General features: G+C 37.9%; 1 protein-coding gene across 14 annotated transcripts in view; it reads left to right on the top strand.

Moving 5' to 3' along the window:
- The window catches only part of Spag9 (sperm associated antigen 9), a 133092-nt gene that overhangs the window by 29750 nt on the left and 76792 nt on the right, over positions 1-26550 (top strand). For 9 of the 14 annotated variants that reach the window (XM_052759657.1, XM_052759656.1, XM_052759660.1 and 6 more), the window contains exons 3-4: positions 16383-16453; positions 22701-22795. In XM_052759657.1, coding sequence (XP_052615617.1) covers positions 16383-16453; positions 22701-22795 — 166 coding nt within the window. Of the gene's footprint in view, positions 1-16382; positions 16454-22700; positions 22796-23310; positions 23673-26550 lie in introns of those variants that run through there. The other 5 variants (XM_052759668.1, XM_052759669.1, XM_052759666.1 and 2 more) reach the window with 4 other exon arrangements.

Raw genomic sequence — 26550 nt, 5'->3', positions numbered from 1 at the left:
CAAGTATATGTGTATGTGTGCGTGTGTCTGTGCCCATGTGCCATGACAGGCATATGGAAATCAGAGATAACTTTTGGGATTTGGTGCTCTCCTTCTGCCTTGTGGGCCCCAGGAATCGAACTCAAGTCGTCAGACTTGGCAACACATACCTTAATCTGCTGAGTCATCTCTCTAGCTCTAAGCCCCTTAATTTTTAAAAAGATGATGGCAAAAACTAATTATTAGTATCATTAGTGCTTTATACCCTTGGTAATCTAGGCCTAAGAATAAGAGCTTTTTAAGAGATGAAAATTTCTGTAGACTGTCATACTATGTCTTATTTATTTACAAGGTCTTGAGATATAGTCAATGCTGGCCTCAAACTCTCCATCCCTCCAGCCTCAGTCTCCTGAATGCTGAGATTAGAGGTGTGCAGTACCATATTGGCTTCAGTTTCTGAGTTTTTGTCTATACAGCGGAAAGTTTCTAATTGTAAATTACTGAGTGTGTCAGTCCTGGTTGGTGTGTTTCAAGGCGTATATTCTTTTAAAAGTAGTCATTAAAACTCCCAAGTTCTGCTCTGAAGACCATTTCCTATTTTATTTTATTTTATTTATTTATTTTTTTTATTTTTATTTTTTTTATTTTTTTTGGTTTTTCGAGACAGGGTTTCTCTGTGTAGCTTTGCGCCTTTCCTGGAACTCACTTGGTAGCCCAGGCTGGCCTTGAACTCACAGAGATCCGCCTGACTCTGCCTCCCGAGTGCTGGGATTAAAGGCGTGCGCCGCCACCACTGCCCGTCCATTTCCTATTTTAAAAGGGGAAATTTTGGTTGCAGTTTTTTTCTACATGAAAGCAAGAAAAGGTAAAGAAACAGGAATTGAATTAAAGGGTATTCACAGCTTAAATTTTTTATATAATTTATTTGTATTTTCTATACATTGATGTTTGCCTACATGTATGTCTGTGTGAGGGTGCCAGATCTCCTGGAACAGAAATTACAAACAGTTGTGAGCCGCCATGTGGGTGCTGGGAATTGAACCCGGGTCCTCTGGAAGATCAGCCAGTGCTCTTAACTTCTGAGCCATCTCTCCAGCCCCGCTTAAATTTTTTTTAATCACAGTTATTTGGATAAAGGCGGTGTGCATGTGTGCCACAGTGCATATGTGGTGATGGGAGGAAAGCTTGTGGAACTGGCTCTGTCCATCTACCGTGTGGTCCTGGGAACTGAAATGAGGCTATCAGCTTGGCAGCAGTTGCTGAGCCAACTCAACAGCCCCCTTTACAGCTTTTGATAGTGTAGACCTTATCAGACAGTGATAATATAATATGACTTAGCTACGTTGAAAAGCTGAGTCTATTAAAAATTTTGTCACAATTTTGTAGTAATGTTTGAGTTTGGAGATTTCTGGTTGTTCTTCTCTCAAACTTTGAACTAACTTGAAATATCTTTATTTATCCTACATAAGCAAAGCATTTTGAAAAATGCTTTATGTTCTTTTCCAAGAGTAACAGTGATACTCCTGCTGATTAACATCTCGTGATCCTTCAAGAGGAATCTGAACTATATATGGTGTGTAAGAAATATGAAATTGAAGAAGTCCAATTTGGAATTTGACAGCAAATCAACTTTGCCATTTATAGTGTGGCAGTATTTTTTTTTAAATCAGAACATACCTTCTGTATTCATTGTTTCTGTCTTAATGACTATTCTGTCTTATAAGCCACATATTGAACAAGTCAAGCAAATATAAACATTTAAGCATAGTTAAGTATGAACTACAGCATGTCTAACATTCCACAGTGGTTACAATCTTGTTATGGTACAGAAGAATGAGGCCCTTGTGTTCAAAGAAATCATGCTATTGAGGATGGGGGGGGGGCCGTGGGGAGAAGTTTAGGTTTATGGCCTTCTAGTTATTCTATTTGTTTTTTTTACAACTCTCAACTTTGTACCTTAAGTATTTCCTCACTGTATAATTTTTATTATATATATGTGTATATATATACACATATGTATACATATATATTTATCTTAATTTTTATTTGTTATTGGGCAAACAGCACACATGGGTGTTAGAGGACAACTGTGTTAAATGGGTTCTTTTTCCTTGCATCTTTGTATGAATTCTGAGGATCTTAACTCAGGTTGCTCGGCTAACAAAGCAAATGTCTTTACCCCCTCAGATATTTTGGCAGCCCTAATCAATTATTTAAAGTGGGTTTTTTTGGTGGGGGGGTTTTAAGGCAGGGTTTCTCTGTGTAACAGCTCTGGCTGTCCTGGAACTGCTTTGTAGACCAGGCTGGCCTTGAACTCACAGAGATCTATCTGCTTCTACCTCCCGAGTGCTGGGATTAAAGGCGTGCGCCACCACTGCCCAGCTTAAAAAGTTTTTTTTTGGCCGGGCGTTGGTGGCGCACGCCTTTAATCCCAGCACTCGGGAGGCAGAGCCAGGCGGATCTCTGTGAGTTCGAGGCCAGCCTGGGCTACCAAGTGAGTCCCAGGAAAGGCGCAAAGCTACACAGAGAAACCCTGTCTCGAAAAAACCAAAAAAAAAAAAAAAAAAAAAAAAAAAAGTTTTTTTTTTAATTACATTTATTTAACGTGTGTGTGTGTGTGTGTGTGTGTGTGTGTGTGTGTTCATGTGTGCATGAGTGTGTGCCACATCATGCATGTGGAGGTCACAGAAAACTCAGAAGAGTTACTTGGTACTTCTTCCTTCCACCTTGTGGGCCCCAGGGATTGAACTCAGGTCATCAGGCTGGTAAAGCAAGGGCCCTTACTCACCAAGCCATCTCACCTGGCCCCCTAGTCAATTTTCTAAATGTCTGAATACTTTGAACACCTAGAAGATATGCCATCCTGGGCTCTATGAAACCCTGTTTCAAAAAAAGAAAAAAAAAAACCACAATCAAGGTAAAGGTAATTGTGAGATTGTGAGCCAGGTAGGAATTGTAATTCCCTGGTTGGGAAGCATTACAGGGGGATCAAAACAAACAAAATCCAAAGCTTCCTCGACTGCTTGCTTGCTTAAATGGACATTTTTCTCCCCTGATAAAATGAAGCATGTTGTAGTAAATACTGTTTCACTCTATAGTTTTCCCCTCTTGTTACAGTTTTCTTAGAATATATTTAAGGAAGCTGGTCAAGGACTATGACTGAACATTTTTAGTACTTCATGGTAGTTATATGCTGTCACAGTTACTGATTTGGGACATTAGTCAACAACTTATTAGCACTCAGAACAGATACAGAACTTCTTATTAGGCTGCTTACTCTGGAACTGATTGTCCTCTACTCAGCTCCTGAGTTTAGATTACTTTCCCTAAGGTACGGTGTCAATTGCTTTTTGTGATGATGGAGATGAAGATTTAGATGACAATGATTTTTAAGCTATTTGAAAACTCTTCTCTAACTTGCTTCTTATGAGTGAGAATCCTTTGTTTTTGTTTTGTTTTGTTTTTTAAATTTTAATTCTGAGTTGATGGGTGTTTTGTCTGCGTGTATGACTATGCACCACTTGTGTGCCTAGTGCCAGAGGAGGTCAGAAGAGGGTATGAGATGTCCTGGAACTGGAGTTACAGATGGTGAGCTGCCATCTATCTATCCTTTGTTAGAGCAGCCAGTGTTCTTAATTGGCAAATCATCTCTCCAGCTTTATTTTGAGACAGGATCTCACTATATGGACTAGGCTAGTCTTGAACTCACAGAGATCTGCCTACTTCTGCCTCCCCAGTGCTGGGATTAAAGGCATGTGCCACCATGTTTGGCTTTGAAAATCCATTTTTGAAAATTAATGGAAAATGTTGAAGACTAAAAACATGTATTACAACCTGTTTTAATCTCTATACCATTTCTGTACCTCACTGAGACATTCATTTAGCTTTCCAATTTGATGAAGATCTTAGTCTAGTAGATGCTCTAAGCCTTCATCTGGAGACTTTGTTATTGGAAGGAAAACATTTATTTCTTTGTCATAGCGGTAGCCACTTTATTCGTTGGAGACTCTGTAACACTACTGTAGTCATTACCATGCTGTGTTTTAAAAGAATACATGGCTCCAAACAGACCTTCCTGTTGTTGAGGGCTGTTAATGAGATGATTGATAGTTGAGAATTTCACACCTCAGAAGGAAGAGAAATAGTTTTAAGTTTACTAGGTCCGTTTTCATGCCTATGTTAATATTGGAGGGAGCCTAAACCTTCAGGCTGATGAAACCTTTGTCATTTCCTTTTCTGTGCTTTGCAGTAAATACTCATAAATTCTGAAAAGAGGAAAGGAACATTGCTGAGTAGTAGTAGAATGCCTGCCTAGTGTAAGACCCTAGCTTCAGTCTCTAGCACTGCAAGAAAAAGAAATCTGAAAATGTTAATACTGTAATAAGTCATTTTACCCATTCTAGTTTCATCTTGTCAATAGAAAAATCTCTTCTACATAATTTTTAGAGTGGTAAAGTTAGATAACTGATGATTTGTGGTTTTGTTGAAAGCATGTGCTTTTTTAAAAGGTAGCTTTAGAAGTTTCAGATTTATATTTCCTAATTGAAAAAAAGAACTTGGAATTAATTGTGCAAAGGGTTATTTTTAATTCATTTTAATTTGAGTCTAGTTCTTTTATGTTTGGAAATCTGTGTATTTAATAAACTTTATTTGAGGGCTTTTTAAAAAAGCCTGTATTCAAAAGGCAAAACAGAAAATCAGTATAGTAGCATTTGTGCAGATGATAATAGTTATTACTTCTGCATCATTTGGTACCACTGTCTTCTGCTCTGGTTTATGTTTTATTGTCTGTATTTGGGCCCTCACCTTTATAGTGTAGCATTTTCTATTGAGAATATTAAAGGTGTAATTTATAGTTAATATCTAGGACTAAAGGTATCAGAGATTTGATTTTTATGAGTAAATTTAATTTAGAGAACAGGAAAGTGAATTAATTGATTTTCCTCTCAAATATAAAAAGGGATGAATGGCTAAGTCATTTTGTTGGTTTTGATACGTTAGGAGGAAGTATTTTGTGATCATGTGGACGATAACACAGGTATATGTGCTGTAGGTTGGAGAGAAGCCAGATTTCTGTTGTGGCATGGGAGACATCTTGAAGGCAGTGACATAGATTGTTAGAAGTCCTCTTAACACTGGAAGTTTTTGAGGTTATCACATTTCTGTTTTAAGGATCATTGATTCATGAGAGTTTAAAAATACCATTGAACATTTTGTTTTTGATTAATGACATGAAATATATTTCTGAAAATCTTGTGACAGATGTGGTGAAAGCCTTGGTCAAGGACAGGTTTCTCTCACTTTTGATGTGTTGTCTGAGTTGTTTGCTCTTAAGTCAGCACTTGGTTCTTGTTTACTTTTTGGACTTGTGATGCTAAATTGTTGGAGAATCTCTGAAAGGCAATGTTAATCCTTTGAGGTCCAGTTAACAATTGGATTATCTGCCTTCATGAACAGTAAGAACTAATGCTTCCTTTTGAGAAGGCAAATAATAGTCGGATGTGGCATTCTAGCGGGTCTGTTTCTCTTTCTTCCCCCCATAGGCCTATCAGCAGTCTGATGGGGCAGAAGACAACAGAGATGGAAGGTGTTCCAAACTTGGCAAAGGCCACCAATCTGAGGAGGTAAGCTCTGATTTTGAGCCGGCAGAGCAGGTGGCTCTTCCTGCCTTAATCATATCCTCATGCTCTTTGGAAAGCCGGATAGAAAGAGCATTCAAAATGAGCTAAAGTGTTTCCATCAGCTTTTATTAGGAGGGGAAGTTTTAGATTATTTTTTGAATGTTCTATTTCTTGCTCCTTCCCCCTTTCCCTTTTAGACTCCATGATTTTATTTTGTTTTTCTCCCCAGAAAATTAGCAGTTAAAAACTGGCAGATTGCTTATCTGTTGTTTGGGAATAGATAATCATAAATAGATTCTTGTTTATTTCCAGCAAATTCTGGGTTGTATGTAGCTAGTCTTAATGAGTATAATAATCACAAGAGTTTAAGGTTTTTCCTGAGATCTTTTTAAAGTTTGGGTTCAGTCATTAACAAGAAATGATCTTTTACTATATCTTAGAGGTAATGAAGCATATGTGTTGGCTAATTTTATGGTACTTGAGGCTGTGGGGATGTGTACAGCTCTTGTCCAGATGGGGTTTTCCTTCCTACTTTCCCTTTTCTTCTTCCCCCCGCTTTTTTTTCTGCTTTACTGGTTCCTTAGTGGCACTCAGGGCTCTAAAGATGGCTTTCCCTGTATGAAAAGGTATTTATTTCCAGAAGTGGTTATACCATTTACTGTTACCCAGGCCTTGAGTAATCTGTTTACTGAGTATGTTGTTGTATGGAGTTATTGTATGTTCAGAAAAGAGTGAGTGCTTCTGAATTTGTATTATTAATCTTTGTACATTATATTATCTGAGCATATGTATATAGTACATAATTAATGTACTTATGTAATCATGTTGTATGATATTTATATAACTTGTAGTATATGTGCCTAAAAAGGTAATATTGGTATTTAATTATAGTACAGGTAAAGAAAACACAAAACACAGAAAATTATCGACTGTTTCTGTCTAGATACTTTTTTGTCGGCATTAGGAATGAGAAAATTACTATCAGAGGTGTACTCCCAGTAACAAAGACATAACTACTCTTAACGAATGGCTCTATGAGCTAGAATACCTTTTATGAAGACTTTAATATATGTTTAAAAGCTAAAGTACATTTTAAACTTAACTTTGGTTACTGTAGCATACAAGCCATGAAAATTATATAGCTACAGACGGTACAATAATGTTTCAGTCTGATGGACTGCATTTATCACAGAAGTCCTGTGAAGTTTATCACCTCGTGACATCATAGCTCAGTTTGTGTGAGTACCTGCATGTTTGCACAGTGATGAAATTGGATAGTGAGGCATTTCTGAAAGTATATCTCCATTGTTAAGACACGTGCCTGTGTAATGGCTTGTTATGTTATTTCTTGTTCATGTAAAATTTGAAAAGTTAAGTGTTTCTGATAACATCTTACAAGTTTTGGAAGACTAGAGCAGAAGGGGAGGATTGGGTGTAAATGGTTTATAATGGGTTAGGCATAGAGGTAGAACACATAACTAGGAATAGGGGTATGCGATAGGAAACCACTTTGGTTAATAAAGGAGGCCTTTGCCTCAGCTTAGCAGCTTTTGTTAGGTGGTGATTTTGGTCTAGTGTTGAGCCTAGGGAGTGAATGTATTTAAAGTTTAGCAACTATCTGTGTTCTTCTGCTGTGGGTTACTTGAGAAAGAGAAGACAATTTTTTTTTTTCATTTGTTTTTTTGAGACAAAATCAAACTTAACTCAGGCAGGCCTTGAACTTGATATGTAGCTGAGGATGGCCTTGAACTCCTGATTCTCCTGCCTTTGTCTCCTAAGTGCCATCATGCCCAACCTAGTTGAAAGTGTATTAAAATATATTTTTAATTAAGAGAATTAAAACTTTTGACTTAATGGACATTTAGCTCTTATGAAAATAACTGATAAAAATAAACTATAATGGCAATCTATATAATGGATATATTTCAGCTACAAAAAGTTAGGGAATGACCTCAAATACATAGTAAGTGAAAAAAATAATTTGAAAATACTATGTACTGTATGTATGACTTGTATGTATGAATGTATGTATGGTGTAACTTGAAAATACTATGTACTGACTATATGATATTCTGGAAAAGAAAAAACTCTGAAGACAGCACAAAGATCAGAGACAATGTGCCACTCTTCCTAGGATGGTGACAGAGGGAGAGTTGTGTTTGTGTTGGGGCAAGGGATGGGCTCAATTGTATGCCTATTTTTAAAAAGTCCATTGAAACACCAGATGCAGTTTTGCACACTTATAATCTTGGTCCTCAAGATACTGAGGAGGATTACTGTGAGTTTTGAGGCCAGCCTGGGCTACACAGGGGTAAGACCCTGCTTTAAAAGCAAATAAAAGAAACAAAAGACAACATAAAAAAACCTAATACATATAGTGAGCTCCAGGCCAGCCAAGACTATATAGTAAGATCCTGTCTCCAAATAAAAAAAAAAAAAACTAACACATAATGGTCAAGTAGTCTGTATTCTTTAACTCCTTTTTATTTATCTTGCATGTACGTATGTATGTATTTGTCTATCTCATCTAATATATCCATCCATTCATCCATTCACCTACCTACCTACTACCTATCAGTCAGTCAACAGTGTTTCTTTGCTATAAGGCCAGGCTGATTTCAAACTGTCTAGCTTTACTTTTCTAAGCACTGGGTTACAGGTGTTTGGTATCTCACTCAGATTTGTATGTTGTTTTAGGGAAAAATAATTTATTTTCATGGTGCCACATGAAAATAAATGAAGCAGAAAATAATCATAATGGCTAGAAGACTGTGAATGGGAGTAATCTGAAATGTTCAAGAAAAACAAAACAGCTGGGCAGTGGTGGCGCACGCCTTTAATCCCAGCACTTGAGAGGCAGAGTCAGGTGGATCTCTGTGAGTTCAAGGCCAGCCTGGTCTACAGAGCGAGATCCAGGACAGGCACCAAAACTACACAGAGAAACCCTGTCTTGAAAAACCAAAAAAAAAAAAAAAAAAAAAAAAAGACTTGTTTTCAGGGAAAAAAAAAAAGCAATTGACCTTTAAGGAATATTTAAGGATCATCCTAATGATGATCAATATTAATTCAAATAAATATTGGAAACATGGAAATTAATCCTATATGGGGTGTAATATCTAGTTCCCAACAGTCTTGCAAAAGGGTACATTTCAGTAAAGCATGCAAACCAAAGTTGATTAGCAAGCTAATAAAAAATCAATCAGGACCTGTTTCTGTAAGCTATAGGCTGTGTAACTTGGCCAAGTCTTGGGAAGTACTATGCATATCTAAGCATTTCTAAGGTATACTTACCATATTTAGTTGTGTTTTAGTTTATGAAAGCTACTAAAATAAAATACAAATGTAAATATTATTTGTCACAATCTGAAAGTTAGGGGTCAAGATCAAGCTATAACCAGGTTGCTTTTTTATTTTTTCTTCCTGGAAGCACTTCTCTTTGGCTTGCAGGAAATCATCTGCATGCCCAAATGGCCATTGCTGTGTGTCTATAGAGAGAACTCTAGTGTTCTGTCTTAGAAGGGTACCAGTCCTATTGGGTCAGTGTCCTTGGCTGTTAATTACAGTCTTAAAGACTATTGCCAAACACAGTTGACTGCATTGGGAGTTAGGGCCTCCATCTGTGTGTTTTGGAATTGAAGGTACAGTTTAGTCCTTAACAAGACATCAGTGTTCTCCATGGGTTTGGGAATGAAGGGTGGTGTGACACATTAGATCTGTAAAATCTGTGGACTATTTTAAGAGTGTTTTTCTATTTTAAACAAAACAAGAATCATTAAAGGTTTTTTTTTTTTTTTTTTTTTTTTTTTTTTTGGAGAAAGGGTTTCTCTGTGTAGCTCTGGCTGTCCTGGAACTCACTCTGGAGACCAGGCTGGCCTCGAACACACAGAGATCCTCTGAGTGCTGGGAATAAAGGTGTGTGCCACCACTGCCTGGCTCACTGAAGAATTTTAGCATGGTGTTCTACCCAGGCTACTGTTTTGAGAATATAGAGCAAAAGCTAAGTAGAAATACTAGCCAGGAGATAATTGTAATAGTACAAGTGTTAGATGATATGCTAGAATAAGATTTGATGGCAGAGATGGAAAAAAGGTCAGATTCTAGATTTATTATTTTTTGTTATTGTTGGTTTTGAGACAGGATCTTACCATGTAGTTCTCACTACCTTGGAACTCACTATGTAGACCAGGCTGGCCTTGAACTCACAGAAATCTCCTGCCTCTGCCTCCCAAGTGCTGAGATTAAAGCCACCACCACCATACCTGGCTTGAACAACTTGAAGGAGGAAAGATATATTTTGGCTCATGGTATCAGAGATTTCAATCCTTTGGGTGGGGAGGATATGACAGGAAGCAGAGATGGAGGGAAGGAGTGGGGACCAGATGTAATCTTCAAAGTAATGGCCCAGTAACCTACCTCCTCCAACTAGGCCCCCTCTTACTATTTCCATCATCTCCCAAAATAGAACCACCAGCTTGGGACCAAGTGCACAACTTACGAGCTCGTGAGAAATATTTCAATTTGTCGTAACAGTTGGAATTGTGATGTGGAAGGAAGGAGGGAGGGAGGGAAAGAAAGAAGGAGGGAGGAAAGGAAAGAACAGGTGTGGGTGTGAGGGGGTGGCTGCAGGACTTTTGCCTGACTAAGATTATAGGAAAGAGCTGCTTTGGGAAATGCTTTGGGAGACAACTGTTTTGATTTTGTAGACATCTTACTGTTCATATTGTTATTTATTTATTTATCTACTTACTTATTGAGAGTGTCTCACTCTGTAGCCCTGGCTAGTCTGGAACTCCACTACATAGACCAGTCTGTCCACCTACCTCTGCCTCCCAAGTACTGGAATTAAAGGCATGTACCATCATGCCTGGTTATAGATTTTATTTTATTTTATTTTTAATCTAATTTATTTATTTATTTTGGTTTTTTGAGACAAGGTTTCTCTGTGTAGCCCTGGCTATCCTGGAACTAACTCTGTAGACCAGGCTGGCCTTGAACTCACAGATCTGCCTGCCTCTGCCTGCTCAGATCGAAGGTATGCGCCTTTGGCCTAGTTTTGTATTTTTTATTTTCTGTGATACATTTTCAGCAGCTGTCCATTTCCTGGTAGGCACAATCATATATTGATATTTGCAGATAGAATGTACTCCTTTTAAGAAGCACCTGTAATTATTATATTTTGTTTGGAAAATATATTTATGCCAGCACTATTCTTTGTCCTTTGCAAATATTAACTCTGTTAATTTACTGAGTCATGTAACAGTAAGATAGTAAAGCATTATATTCTATCATATGACTTTCATTTCATAACTTCCTAATGATGACATTGGGTAACCCCAGTTTAGCATTGTTAGACATTTTTATAGGTTATCCACTTTTATGCCTTTGGACATTGTTGCAAGAGTATCAGGGTAAAAAAGAATACTATGTATCAAAGGACATACATATTATACTTCTTTAGTGGAAATTTGTAGCCAGAAGATTTCTCTAGTCCTGCCTGGCCCTGCAGTCCAGCAGCCGCTTATGAAATAATCACTCAGAGGCTTAATATTATTTACAAATTGTGTTTGGTCTATGGCAGGCCTCTTGCTAGGTAGCTCATATCTTAAATTAACCCGTTTCTATTACTCTATGTTTTACCACGTACTCTGTGGCTTACCAGTCTGCTATCTTGTTGTTCCTTGGGTGGCAGGCCAGACTCTGCCTTTCTCTTTCCTATCTCTCTCCTTGGATTTCCCACCTGCCTCTAAGCTGCCCTGCCATAGGCCAATGCAGCTTTATTTATCAACCAATCAGAGCAACACATTCTCACGGTGTACAGAAAAGACATCTCCCAGCATTTCCCCTTTTCTATCTAATCAAAAAGGAAGGTTTTAACTTTAACATAGTAAAATTACATACAATATAACCTTCAAAAGAATAATTCTGGTTTATCCTTGCATACCCATCCTTTTTTCCTTTTCATTCTTTTTATAATTCTCCACTATGGTAGCATTCTCTTTTAAATTCTGCAGTTGGAAGAGCACAAATTGTTTGTAGTGGTTCCAGATAGTCTGTTTAAATGTTGTGCTCTATGCATAACACATAGCAATTGTTAGAGGACAGGCTAAATGAATATTCAAGCTAAAGGAAGTTCCTAGGTGAATAGATAGATGCACATTGTGTTTGAACTGGAGTAGGATGGTTAATAGGCAACTAAATCCATCCCTTTGGGGTAACCACTGTAAATTCTTTGAACACTCTGTTGTTTTTGTATTTTTTAATTTCTGCTTTTTCTTGCTATCACATTTGTAGCATTTGTCCATGATGAATTTGAAAATAATTTATTCATTCTTATATAGTATTCCTGTATTTGAATAGTTTCTCCACTTGGTTATTGGTTGACAGGTGGGTTCTTTTCAGCTTTGGATGATTGAACACCACTTTCAGTGCCTCTGGGTGTGTGGTAGTAAGCTTTTCATCACTGTGACAAAAATACCCAATGAAAACAGTTCAGTGGAGGAAAGGTCTATGTTATCTCATCATTTCAGAGGTTTGAGTCCAGTTTGCCTGGCTTCATTGCTTTGACTGGACCAGGGTGGAAGTTTTGTAGGTTCTGTTGATGAGGTTTGATCAGTCATGTCTCCAAAGAGTCTACAACACACAGTCCTTTAAGGTACATTTCATATCCAAATTATAATGATGTATTTCTTAGCAGTAAAATATTTTGTCGTAGGGTTGGAAAACATTCAGCCTTATGAATTCTTGCCAAACTGTTTACAAATTGATTTTTTTTTTTCCCCAAGACGGGTTTTTCTGTCCTGGAACTGGTTTTGTAGACCAGGCTGGCCTCAAACTCACAGAGATCCACCTGCCTCTTCCTCCCAAGTGCTGGGATTAAAAGCATGTGCCAGCACAACCCGACTTGTTTTCAAATTGATTGTAGCATTATATTCTACCAGCAATGTATGAAAGTTCTGTTTGTTCCCATTTTTAGCAAGCACTTGGTGTCTTATATTTATTTTAACCAATTTGATATATAGAATGTTGATTATTCACCCTAGTGCATATATTAATGGGTTTTCATTACTATTAACAAAATGCCTGAAAGCAGATTCATTTAGTTCATAGTTCTGGAGGTCCAAAGTGGAAGACATAGGAGTTGGGACTTGTTGGGCCTCTGGCCTAGACCTAGTGACAGATGGCGTCACGATGCTATGCTGATAGCATATGTGGGAGCTTCTCCAAACAGTAAGCCAGAGAGCAATTAGGGATCAGGTTCTTTCTTTTAACAATTTGCTTTTATGAGAATTCAGAAATCTGCTGAGAGCTATCTTAATCTCTTCTAAGGACAGCTTTTCCAATCACCCAGGGATCTCACCAGTCCTCATATCACAGGGTTCATAACACCTCCCAACACTGCCACCATGGGGACCAAGCCTGTTACACACAAACCTTTGGGGGACAAACCATATCCAAGAAGGAGAGTCTCCCTGATGTTTCATAAAGCTGAGCATGCATTTTCACTTGGCAGTTTGATGCTTGCTTAAGTGTCTGATACTGGGTTATCCCATAAGAGAACAGAGGAGACTTTTGTTTGATTCTTATCCTCTGTCCTCAGTGAAAAACTTTCAAAATTATTTTTATTTCCTTTGTATGAATGTCTTGCCTGCATTGTGAGTCTGTGTACTCTGCATGTACCTGGTGCCTGTGGAGGCCAGGAGAGGGTGTTGGATCCCCAGGAACTGAAGTTAAAGGTTGTGAGCCACCATATGGGTGCTGGGGATTGAACCTGGGTCTTTTACAAGAGCAGTGAGTGCTCCTAACCACTGAGCCATTTCTCCAGCTCCACCCCCAGGGAAATTTTAAAAGTAGGTTCCATCATACAAAATAGATTAAAAGTATTTCTCTTTTGCTTTTTTGGAGACTGGGTTTATAGTCCAGGTTGGCCTGGAATTCACTGTAACCCAGGCTGATGTCAACCTCACTATACATGTCCTGCCTCACCTCCCAAATGCTGGGGTTCTAGGTGTGATCTAACATGCCTGTCTAAAAGTAGCATTTCTGGGCTGGAGAGATGGCTCAGAGGTTAAGAGCACTGGCTGCTCTCCAGAGGTCCTGAGTTCAATTCCCAGCAACCACATGGTGGCTCACAACCATCTGTAATGAGATCTGGTGCCCTCTTCTGGTGTGCAGGTATACATGCAGGCAGAACACTGTATACATAATAAAATAAATCTTAAAAAAAAAAAAAGTAGCATTTCTTGAGAGGCTGTGTAGCATGGTACCCAGACCCTTCCATTAAGAAAGAATCACTTTTGTGACCTTTAGTAAGTTAGCTGTATCACCATAGTATCCTTCTCTCTAAATTCAATGTAATAATGATGCTTCCATCATAATAGGAGAATAAAATCTGTTTATGTCCACTTCTTAATTTATTTCAAGTGGGTTGACAGAATAATGGGACTCTATTTTCCAAAACATTTGAAATTGAAGTTTGTGAATGACATTTGGCTTTTATTTTAGCCTCTCTCTCTCTCTCCCTCTTTTTTTTTCTTTTTTCTTTTTCTTTGTTTTTTTTTTTTGTTGTTGTTGTTGATTGCACATTATCTGTCTTGACTAACAGGGCTGGTAAAATGGCTTAGTTAGTAAAGAAAGGCTCTTGCTTACCAAGCCTGAGTTGAGTTGAATTCCACAGAACCCACGTGGTGGAAGGAGAGAACCACTTGCAGTAGGTTGCCCTCTGGCATACATGCCACCCTTCCCACTACACACAGCACGTAAATAAATGTAAGAAGAAATATAAAAGAAACTATGGATTGACACAGATGAGTAATTAAAAATTAGTGTTTTGTCTGGTAGTCTTGGGATTTCCTTAACTTTTAAATAAACTTAATTAATAATTAGGTGTAGGCAATGCTTAACACCCCCTTTTTTTCTTTTTCTTTTTTCCTGGAGCTGAGGACCAAACCCAGGGCCTTGCGCTTGCTAGGCAAGCGATCTACCACTGAGCTAAATCCCCAACCCCCTTTTTTTTTTGGTTTTTCGAGACAGGGTTTCTCTGTGTAGTTTTGATGCCTGATCTGTAGACCATGCTGGCCTCAAACTCACAGAGATCTGCCTGGCTCTGCCACCTGAGTGCTGGGATTAAAGGTGTGCACCACTGCCACCCAAGCTCAACACCTTTTTAAAGATTTAAATTTTTTTATTTGTATATTTGTATACGTGTGTGTGTGAGCTCCTGAGTTCATCCCATGCATGCAAATTCCTTTGAAGGCCATCAGGACATCAGATCCCTTGGAGCTAGACTTAGTACCAGGCATGGGTGCTGGGAACTGAACCTGGGTCCTCGGCAAGAGCAGCAAGTGCTTTTAACTGCTGAGTGGTCTCTATCAAATAAATAAATGCCCTTATACTTTTTTCCTATTAATCCTTCAAAAATTTTTACTTTGAAATTGTTACTAAATATCCACAATTTGGGTGGATTTCCTGGGTTTTGTTTTGGTATTTTGTTTTAAATGAGCGGCACCACAAATTGTCAGGTTTCAATACCCTTGTGTTACTCTAATGCATCTATATTATTAATGCCTTATGACTTTGGGCCACAGCATAGAGTGAACAGGAGATGTGCTCATTACTTGCTGTTGTAAGAAGGTGCAATCCACAAGTGCTGTGGAACATGATGTGATTTACTGAGCCAGAGACATACAGGCTTGAGTTACGAAAACATTACAACAGGAAGAGCTGGAGTTCTAAATAATGACTCATTTTGAAGACATTCCACCAAATTCTGGCAGGCAAATGTATACAAACCCCAAACTGGGCAGCACATTAATGTTTGACTTGGTGCTTCACATGTAAACACGTGGCATATAGAAGTGTATATGTGCTTTTGAAGTAGAGTTCACAGTAGTTGTGCCTCCAGTTCTTACGCACAAGCTGCACATTACCAGAGCCCCTTACATTTGCAGCTAATTGTTGACCCTTACACAAGAGAACATTTCCAATTAATCATGACTTTCCAGCAGACTTAATTGAGTCTCTACAATGCCTCTAGCACTATAACTGTTCTGCTGCCCTTAGCCATAGTGGACATCTTCAGTTGCCCAGTCTGCCTCTGTCTCATGGTTGCTTGAGCAGCAGTGTCATCTGGAACTTGCTCATTTAAGGTCAGCCCAGCATTGTCCATTTCTTCATGGGCTTCCTGGAACCCCTCTCCTCTGAATCACTCCTGTTTGCTATCAGTCGCCCTTAAAAACCTACCCCGATATTTTGTGTCTCAGAATCTAAACTTTTTCCTTTTTGTTTTGATAAAGCATTTTGTGAGCCTGCTCCACATCAATGCACTTCCCAAAATCTACCAGCAGAGGGAGCTAAATAAAAGGAGATGAGTCCCTGAAATCAAGAAGACTCAAAAGCAGAGAATATTTACAGTGAGGTGTTGTCATCCAGCTAGTACTGAACAAAGAGCTTAATACTCGAAAATGGTTGAAATCAACCATCTGGGATCTGACACAAGGTTAAGACTTGTGTGATATTTGTTTTTTAATTCTCTAGTGTATAAAAAGCTGTAGAAGGATGATCTGATAGATATGTATGGTTAGAGAACCAATCTGGTATTTTACTCTCTTCTCTGAAGATGGTGTTTGAGGATGATGAAATGGGGTCACTTTGTGCAGAATTTCACATGGAGTACTAGGCTGTAAAGTTGCTAAGGCTTATGGGTTACTCAACGTTTTAAAGACAGACCTTTAAAAGTGAATTTTTTATATTTGTTTTGATTAAGTATATGTATCTTGATTACAGTTAGCAGACTTGAAGAAAGAGAAGCAGAACTGAAGAAGGAATATAATGCACTACATCAGAGGCATACTGAGGTGGGTGTTGGGTGTTCTTACTATGCTAATATTGGAGCACAGAAATGGACTTTATATGTCTAAATTTTCCTTTGAAAATTAGAATAATTCATAGACATCATTGCCAGAAAATACTAGATGTCATGTGGCATTTACCAAAGTTGACTTTTATTCTTTTTAAATTCAGAATTAAATTTCCATGTTGGAAATGTATATGCCACAGAATATTTTAGTTATTTAAGATAGTTCCTTGGTTGGCCAGCAGAACCTTTGTGCATATAGTAAAAACTTTACATGATGCTGAGAAAATTGGTTTGCTACCAGTTTGGAAAATTCTGCATTGGTAAAATATTGTTAAGGGTTTCTAATTTTCAGCATTTTATATTTTTTTGAGATTTATTTATACATTAATTTTTAGATTTTTATTTTATGTATATGACTGCTTGTGTGTGCACCATATAAGTACAGTGCTTTCAGAGGCCAGAAGAGGGCGTAAGACCACTGGAACTGAATTACAGATGGTTGTTAGCTGCCATGTGAATGGATGGTGGTAACTGAACCTAGGTCATCTGGAAAAACAGCCAGGACTTTTAACTGCTGAGCCAGCGGCCTCCTTTAGTTTTTGTTTTTTTTGTTTTGTTTTGTTTTTTTTTAATTTTGAGACAAGGCTTCTGAGATAGGCTGTCCTGGAACTCACTTCTGTAGACCAAGCTGGCCTCAAACTCAGATATTCATCTGCCTCTTTCTCCAGAGTGCTGGGATTAAACACGTGCACTTCCTTTAGTATTTTAAATTAGTATTTGCAGCACATAATCCCCTTGTTTTTAAGAGCTTGTCAATTTTTAATATGTTGTATTTATTTCTGTCTCGTCAATGTGATGATTGTGTGTTTCAGTCTGGAATTCACATACCTAAATGAATTTTACAACCCTCTTCTCTCTTCTGTCCCTCCCTCCCCTACCCCCCTCTTTCTGTGTCTCCTTTCTGTAGCCCTGGCTTGCCTGAAATACACTATGTAAACCAGGCTGGCCTTGAGCTCACAGAGTTGGACCTGCCTCTGCCTCCAGTGTGTGTGTGGGGGGGGGGGATTAAAGGTGTGTGCCACCACTTCTGTCCATTTTCCCTTCACTAATTCTGTGTTATGTTATATCTGATTCTAGGTTATTTTTGTTTGGTTTGTTGGGTTTTTTGTCATCGTACATATTCCCCCTCTGCCCCCTAACACACAAAGGTTTCTCTTGTGTAGCCCTGGTTATCCTAGAACTTGCTCTGTAGGCCAGGCTGGCCTTGAACTCAGAGATCCGCCTGCCTCTGCTTCCTGAGTGCTGGGATTAAAGATTTGTGCCAACACTACCTGATTTGATTCTAGTTTTTAATCTACCTTTTTATTTAGGTGATGGTGATTGAGCCCAGGGCCTTGCTCATGCTGAGCAACATTATTGAGAGATCCCCACAGTCCTGTTTATAGTCTTCAGTTCCTATTTTTCTTCCATTGCTTGTGTAACCATCCTGTCTATGGTAGAGACCAGTGTTGCTGCTTTAAGCACCATAAAATCACATTACACTCAATTTCACTTGCTTTTGAATAGTGCAGAATTTCTTTCCCACTCTTGGGATTGGGATTAAGTATTACTACCTGTAACACAAACTTCACAGAATTGATACCGAGCAGGAGAAGGAAAAGATTGACCACAAAGGATCAGAGAGCCCTGGGAAGATGGGAGTAGGCTATGTAACAGTTTTTAAAAGTATATTGAAAATACCCCGTGTTTTGGGGCTGGAGAGGTGACTTAGTGTAGGAGCACTGCTGCTCTTCCAGAGGGTTCAATTCCCAGCACCCACATGGCAGCTCACAACATTCTATAACTCCTGTTTCAGGGGATCCAATGACATCACACAGACATACCTGCAGGGAAAACACCAATGCACATAAAATAAAAGCAAATTAATTAAAAAGTGTTCTTTAAAAAAAAAAATACCCATGCTAACTGGGGGTGGTGGCTCACACCTTTAATTCCAAAATTTGGGAAGCAGAGGCAGTTGGATCTCTTAGTTAGAGAACAGCCAAGGCTACATAGAGAAACCCTACTTGAAAAACCAGGAAAACAAAACAAAACAACAATGTGTTTTAAATAAAAAAATAATATATCATTTACTAGAGTAAGGATATTTTAAAAAAACTTAATTGTTACAGCCTATGGTTGATACATTTACACTATTCATTTCAGTACTGGAGTAAATAAGGTTCTGTATGTAGTATTTACTTGTATTTCTTATCAATGATGATAATTTAAAATATATTTAGAGAAGAATGTTTAATTGTCAAAAATAATTAATAGTAATGAGTGGCTGAGTGGTGGTGGCGCATGCCTTTAATCCCAGCACTCGGGAGGCAGAGGCAGGCGGATCTCTGTGAGTTCGAGGCCAGCCTGGTCTATAGAGCGAGATCCAGGACAGGCACCAAAATTACACAGAGAAATCTTGTCTCAAAAAAAAACCAAGGGGAAAAAAATAGTAATGAGTGATGTTTTTAAATAAAGTTCTAACTTTCATAGTAATTGGAGATTATTAAATTGTGACATAGTATGAAAGTATATTTAGATTATTTATATTCATTTTAAATATATACATTCTTGAAAGAACAAATATAAAATGAAATTTCATTTTCCTTATATTTATTTAATAAAAGTGAAGAGACATTTCTATAGAAAGCCTGCCATCAACTTCCCATGAAAAGGTATAATTTTTCTGTCTGCTTCCATTTCTTCAGAGATATATACTATTGGAAGAAAAATAGTCTCAAGAAAAAGCTTGGTTACCAAGTCAGAGATCTGGGTCTGTCCAGTCATCAGGCAACTTTCTCTTCTGACAGCTCGTTCATGGGATCCCCTCCTTCAGTTACAAGAGGTTCTATCTTCTGCCCTGACAGACTCTGTTTTATTTGCCTCAAAGTAGGCTTATGTAACACAGATAAGGCTGCTTTGAAATGTGAGTCTGTTCACTATAGCCTAAAGTTTTCTGTTTATCCATCTACTCCATAGAGTCTGGTCAATTAGCAAGAAGAAATAGCTCTATAATCCCTTAGGGTACCTTTTAGAGGTCAACTCTGGAAGTCTCCAGAGAAAGGGACACTATTGTTACTTCCAAAGAAGGTAACATTTTTCAAAGACACAAAATTACTTGAATAGTGCTTTGTCCAAACACATTGTTTACTACTAACAGTGGGAAATTTATTCTGGCTCTTTTTGAAAATGTGGATAACTGTTCTCTAATCAAATAATAAATTTGTGTGCATTACTGGATTTATTTAAAAGAATGAAAAAAAAAAGAATGCATACCTTGCTACATGTGGTATCCTGTGCTTATAAGCTACCTTATCAGCACTTCAGAGGTTGAGGGACTAACCTAGAGTAGTTAGTTCTAGGTCAGTCTAGCTTTTCAACAAGACTCTTTATCATAAAACTAATGGTGTCAGATCACCTGGATTTGCCATGTAGGTGCTGGGAACCAAACTGAGGTCTTCTTGGAAGAGCAGCCAGTGCTCTTAACCACTGAGCCATCTCTCCAACTTCCTTTGTTGTTGGTTTAAGACAGGGTGTCATGTAGTTCAGACTGACCTCAAATTTGCTATATAGCCAAGGATGGACCTTTAAACTACTTATTTTTCTGCCTCCATTTCCAAGTGCTAACATTAAGATATATGCCACCACAACTAACTTGATTTGTAGGTTCCACAGGCTGAATGCTGTACACGCTTTTCTGAGCCTCTGTGTCTCATAGAATCTCAGTGATTTTAAGGTAATAGCTTTGAGGACTGCATGGAGAAAGACTGAAGGTGAGAGAGACTCCATGCTCTGGAAACTTCACTATTGCTTTGCTCTTTGGTTCTGTCAGCACTGCGTCCACCTTTGCTGTGAAGACATCTCAGTGAAGGACAGTGGTTGCCTATCTCAAACAAGAATTTTCCAGACAGTATAATTGGAATCCTGCTTGACTCCAGCTGCTACAGAATTTACCTCTAGTTATGCAAATTAATTTGCATACTGAAATAATTGATAGTATATCTGAGATGAAAGAGGGCCCAAACTGGAAGACTCAATTGTACCTTGTCCAAAAAAAAAAAAAAAAAAGCCCTATTCTACTCTTGAATTTCTTTTCTATCTGAAATACTGGCCTCACCTCTCTCCCTATCACCCTCCCGTTTTAAAATCATAACCATACTGTAAATCATTATTAAAATTTTATGTGCAGTGTAGTTTTTTCTTCTGTTTGTGAAATATAGCTTGTTTTAAATATATGGAAATGCTTTAGGGCGTAGGATTTTCTTGTGGGTGTGAGGAAGAAAGGACAATGAGCTCATTGCTTGCCTGGAGAGTCAGCTAAAAGGGCAGATGCAACCTGGGTCCTGCAGTGTTTAACTACTCAAGTAGCTGCAGCAAACAGATTTGAGTCCCTGCTTTAAAGCCAATGACAGAAAACCGTTCACTGTTAGCTAGATACTTAATTTAAGCAAGTTATTTTATCCTATACCTAGGGTTGATCTATAAAATTGTGATATTGTGAAGATTAAATTAAAAATGGTGAAGATGGTTGGCGTTCACTCTGATCGCTGCTGTTTTGTCGTTCCTCTGTCCTGGGAAGGGCTGCTTTAGTCTCATCTCTGTTTTCACATTGGACTGTTTGGGAAGGCCAGGGAATCATCTCTAGAATCAGTCATTTGAAGTTTTCAAATGTAGCAGTTTCTAGATTGTAAATAGTTAAGATAATAGGGAATCAATTTATAATAAGCTATTTGGATGTAAAATTGATTCTGTATTTATATTTTGATTATTATATATTATTGAATAGACTAATTACTATAAAAGCAACCTGGAGGAAGTTTCTGTTTTCTTTACATTCTCCCATTTGAACAAATTACCTCTGATTACTGTCTGGTATAAGAACTCAACCGAGGCTTTCTAAAACCTTTTGACAATTTTATTTACATATATTAGGCCCAAAATATAATATTTTGCTATATTAGTCTCAGTTTAATTTTTTCTTGAAGTTTCTTCATGATAAAAGAAAGCAGCTCTTTATTTCTGATTTGCTGTACAACCGAAAAATTCTTCTTAAAATGGTATGAAAGAGAAAACTAATACATTTAAAATAAAACATGTAAATAGCCTTGTAATTCTATATTCATATTTCTTTACTGTTAACATTTCTCATTTAGACTAGCCTTTTTTTTTTTTAAGATTTATTTATTATGTATACAGTGTTCTGCCTACATGCATGCTTGCAGGCCAGAAGAGGGCGCCAAATCTCATTTCAGATGGTTGTGAGCCACCATGTCGTTGCTGGGAATTGAACTCGGGACCTCTGGAAGAACAGCCAGTGCTCTTAACCTCTGAGCCATCTCTCCAGCCCCAGCCTTTCTTTTTTTTTTTTATTTGTATGTGTATGTATATATACCAGGTGTCTGTGAGTTCCTGTGAAGGTCATTCAACCTCTTCAGCTCCTGAACTAGTGTTTTTTAAAATATTTTTTTAATTCTCTCTCTCTCTCTCTCTCTCTCTCTCTCTCTCTCTGTGTGTGTGTGTGTGTGTGTGTGTGTGTGTTAGTTATATGTGGAAGTAAGAGGACAACAGACTCAGAATCAAAGTATTTTTATTTCTATTGATCTGTTACTGTTACTGTTACCATAGATGTTTATATTAAATACTGATGTTAGTAAATTAGCACAGGAGAAAGTACTTTGAATTCTTTCAACTATAAATCTATAGAAATAATTTGAAATGCTGTCATTATTAAATTGAAATTTATTTTTACTCTGGTAATTCATTTTAGTGTGGAAAGATGAACATACAGAATTTTTTTTCAAGTTTAACATTCATTTCTTTATTTCTCATTTTAAGTGACTAGGTTTCTCAAATGCTATTATTTTTAACTAGCAGTCTCTTATAACCTCCTACCAATGTCTGTGTACTAATTTGTATTATTTATGCCAATATTTATTTCATTTAATAACATCACATATTGTACAAAACCATTTTTGCAAAGCAAAGGAAGATATTAGCCATTTTTACTGATCTTAGCATCTTAAATGTGAGCATTTGCATATTCCTTTGCCATTACAATTCTTTCCTTCCTTAATACTCCTTTACATGAAGTTGAGTAATCTTGTAAATAAGAAAGTTGTACCAAAATGTTTCCTTTGTTGTAATTCTGTGTTTTATTTTAGGTGGTAGCCTAAAATTTTGTATCTATTTTTTCTTTCTTAAAATAGATGATCCATAATTATATGGAACACTTAGAAAGAACCAAACTTCATCAGCTCTCAGGGAGTGATCAACTAGAGGCTACAGCTCATAGTAGAATTAGGTAAGCTTTGTTATACATTTTTGCCTGAAAAAATGTGAAGTCAATAATCTATCTTTTGTTTCTGTTTTTCCTGTTTTTTAGTCTGGAAACAATAGTTAGTCTGCTCCCCCCGCAAAAAAAAAAATCTCTACTGTGGTTGGTGTGCAAAGGGAAAGAGTAGCATGCAAAAATAGAAATACCATTAAAAAGGTTAGATTATGAACCTTATAAATTATTAGCAACATACTGTAGGCTTTTAATTATTTTTTTGATACTTGGTGGGAAATCTGAGTAGAATTGAAATCTTTCAGTTTGTGGGTATGCCGAAAATTTTCATTTCTCCCATATAATTGGTCCTTTTTGTTGCAGAGAGGCATGCTTGAAAGGATTAGCCAGCCATCTGTTTGATGTAGGAGTGTGAATAAATTATGTAGATCTCTAGGTATTGTAGCCAATGAGCTAAGCCAAGACTCTTGGTGGAGAGGAACGTAGTTAATAGGTCGACTGTTCTCTGGGTTGCCGCATAAATGCTAGGAGCAGCCGCTCTATGGTTATGAGGCGGGGAGAGCGGAATGACGTCATCACTTGGGAGCCGCTGCAGGATGGAGTGGAAAGCTGCTGCTGATGGCATTGTTTTTGTGGCAGCAGCTGAATGACAGATCCTCACTACAAAGATACCGCTTTGGCCCCCGTGTAGGCCTCCTGGTTCGGACGTTTCACCATGCCAGCACAGCGCCATGAATCCTGGATGCATGCTGCTGTTTGTGTTTGGCTTTGTTGGCGGGGCGGTGGTCATTAATTCGGCTATCCTAGTGTCTCTCTCTGTTTTGCTGCTTGTGCACTTTTCTATTTCTACCGGTGTGCCAGCGCTGACGCAGAGCCTACCAAGGATACTCAGGTACTCAGTCTCTCTTGGAAGCTCCTGCTTCGCCGGTGTTGGGTTTCTTTCTTTCTTTCTTTCTTTCTTTGTTTCTTTCTTTTTTTAATTCTTAGCACCGTGGGTCTACTTTGTAACCATTTCTGTCGCAGATTTCAGACAATGGAAAAAGGCCTCAAGCTAGGATGTCTATTCTTATTTTATGGGTTCCTAAATGGAACCCTGCTTTATGTTTGGAAATTATAGACCAATTATATTCTGTTGTACTTGTACACCAATACAAGGTCAGTGTGGTCTGAATGTTGAAGCGTAAGGAAGAGCAAGAGCCGAGTACCAGGTCCAAGTTTGTATAGCTCTGGATTTAGCTTCTGAGCATCGAGGGACAAATAGCTTTTATTGTGGGTGTCACAAATGGTTGCCCAGAGAATATAGGCTTATTTTGTTTGAGTTATCCTTTGCCTGATGAAAGGTTTGCTTATCAGTTTTATAATTTTTAATAACAGCTTATGGAAACCGATAATTTCTGCTACCATAAAATATATTTTAAACTTAAAAAAAATGTAAATTCTTAAGAAAAAATAGAATGCCTTTGCCTCTCCCTCATTATTTGCACATCAGAGTTGTGAGAGCAAGAGCTGTACAAAGCCTATTCACTACTGTTTGGTCAGATGTCGCCCTTTATTTTCTTTGTACTCCTGGGTGACAAATGCCCATGCCTGCTGTGGGGGTGGTCACCAGCCTGGGTAGCTTTGCTCTTGTTCACTCTTCTTGCAGTCTGAGCAAACCATCTTCCAAATCTTACATGTTTGTGGGTTTGCCTGCTTGTTTTCTAACTCATAAGCTCAAAGTAGCTCTGACTTGTTCAGATTTCTGCTGTGTACATGGTTTAAGTTCGTAGACTATAATTCATTAGTGTTTAAGTGATTATAAAAATACTTAAATCCTCATTCCGATTTAGGCAAGAAGAATGGAAGTAGTTCCTTCCGTGTGGTTCTTTTTATTCATAGGCCAGCTCACATTAGTCTTAACACTCAGAAATTAGATTTCTTACAAGGTCTAAAACTGCTTGATCATTGATTTTTTTTCCTTATTTATTTGTTTTGAGACAGGTCATGTAGCCTCAGCTGGCCTTGAACCCTATGGGAACAGTCTCCCCTCAGTCCTGGGATTACTGTTTCCTACTGGGCTCTTTCCTGGTGTATAAAATGAGGAATAATCTGACTATTCTGTATATATTAGTACACGAAAGAGTTGTGTATGAGTCTATGTATACTTAGGAAGTGAGGAAATTAAAAACCAGTAGGCACAACAATATGTATAATGTTAATATAAGACTAATGCTAAGGGCTGTCTTAGGCTTAGGTTCTGTTGGCGAAGGCAGTGCCATGAAGTGGCTAAACTTGGAGCTGCACTGTCCCATGTATGCAGCCCTTGGGCCTTTGGCAATTGGTTTCGTCTCTTCGTTTCCTCCTCTTAAGTATTTACCTCAGTGACTTGATTTAAAATCAAGTGAGCTGTTATTGCCACTTCATTACAGTTGCAAATACATGGTCCGTTATGTAAGCAAGTCAACTTCACAATCACTTGTACATCTCACAGTTTTAGTAGAACTGCTGTTAATCTCAGTCCTGCTGGTTACTATTACATAAAGTCTTGGAACATCATTTTTCCTATTCTGAAACCTGAAAAAACAGTGCCAGTTTCCTGGTTGGTTAGATCAAATAATGTAAATTAATTATCTGGCTCCGTACCTGCCACGTGGTGAGTTGTTCAGTGCATGTGATCTTTTGTCTTGCCCTTTACCTGTAGGGTAGATATTACTAATCAGTTGTTTTGGTTGTTAAATAGCCAAGAGGCTATTTAAATAAATATTTTCAAAATCAGATATACGTATAAACTAATATTTAAATAACCAACTTAAAAATCAGTGTTTGGAACTAAAGCTACTAGCTAGAGAATATAACAAAGATTATGATACTTGACAGCTTTTCTTCTGTTAGGGAGTAAAATGGCTAGACAGTAATAGTGGGTGTTTGAGTTTAGGGATTTCAATCTGCCACTTGCTATCTTTCTACAAGTTCTCCATTCTTTGGTTAATTTTTTTGTGACTTTTATTGAAGGGTTTAATACATACAGTACCAACATACAGTACACCAACAAAGTTCAAGACTAGTGTTTACCTTGCAAGAGTTTTGTTTGAGAGTAGGATACTATCAAACTTATATCACCACATGTCTGCCCCCATCAGTTATCTAATTGATGGATACAGAGAGGAGCATATGGTGATACTATTTTTCTGAGCTAGAGCAGAGAAACCCTTGGCATCTTTGACCCCTTTGACAGCTGAAAGTCCCCTTCCTAGAGATCCATTTCTCTGAAAAACTGATAAAAGCAAAATAGAGAGTTGGGAATTTTACTTGTGTTTTAGGTTGTATAGATGGAATAGGAAAGTAAAACTTGGGTTCAAAGAAGACTCTGTCCTTCAACAGCTTAAAACTGTGTTCATGTTGTGTGAAAAGGAGCTCGTATGGAAAGAAAATTCTAATGAATGGCTAGTATTTGGACTTTTGGTTTTTTTTTTTTTTCAAGATAGGGTTTCTCTGTGTAGTTTTGGTGCCTGTCCTGGATCTTGTTCTGTAGACCAGGCTGGCCTTGAACTCACAGAGATCCTCCTGCCTCAGCCTCCCAAGTTCTGGAATTAAAGGCATGCACCACCACCACCTGGCATATTTTGACTTTTCTTAGAACCCATGTGATGGAGTCTCATGAAATCTGTGCTGTCTTCCTAGCTTTATATTAGACACACTGTCCGATTCAATCCCCACTCAATTTTTCCTTAAGGTATGAAGGGTCATTAGAAAAGAAAGTCAAAGTGTAGTTTGGGAATTTCTGTTCCCAA

The sequence above is a fragment of the Peromyscus californicus genome, unplaced genomic scaffold, assembly GCF_007827085.1.
Source record: "Peromyscus californicus insignis strain IS unplaced genomic scaffold, ASM782708v3 Scaffold_3__1_contigs__length_106647218, whole genome shotgun sequence".
NCBI classification, from domain to species: domain Eukaryota; kingdom Metazoa; phylum Chordata; class Mammalia; order Rodentia; family Cricetidae; genus Peromyscus; species Peromyscus californicus.
This window is presented reverse-complemented; position numbering and strand designations above follow the sequence as displayed.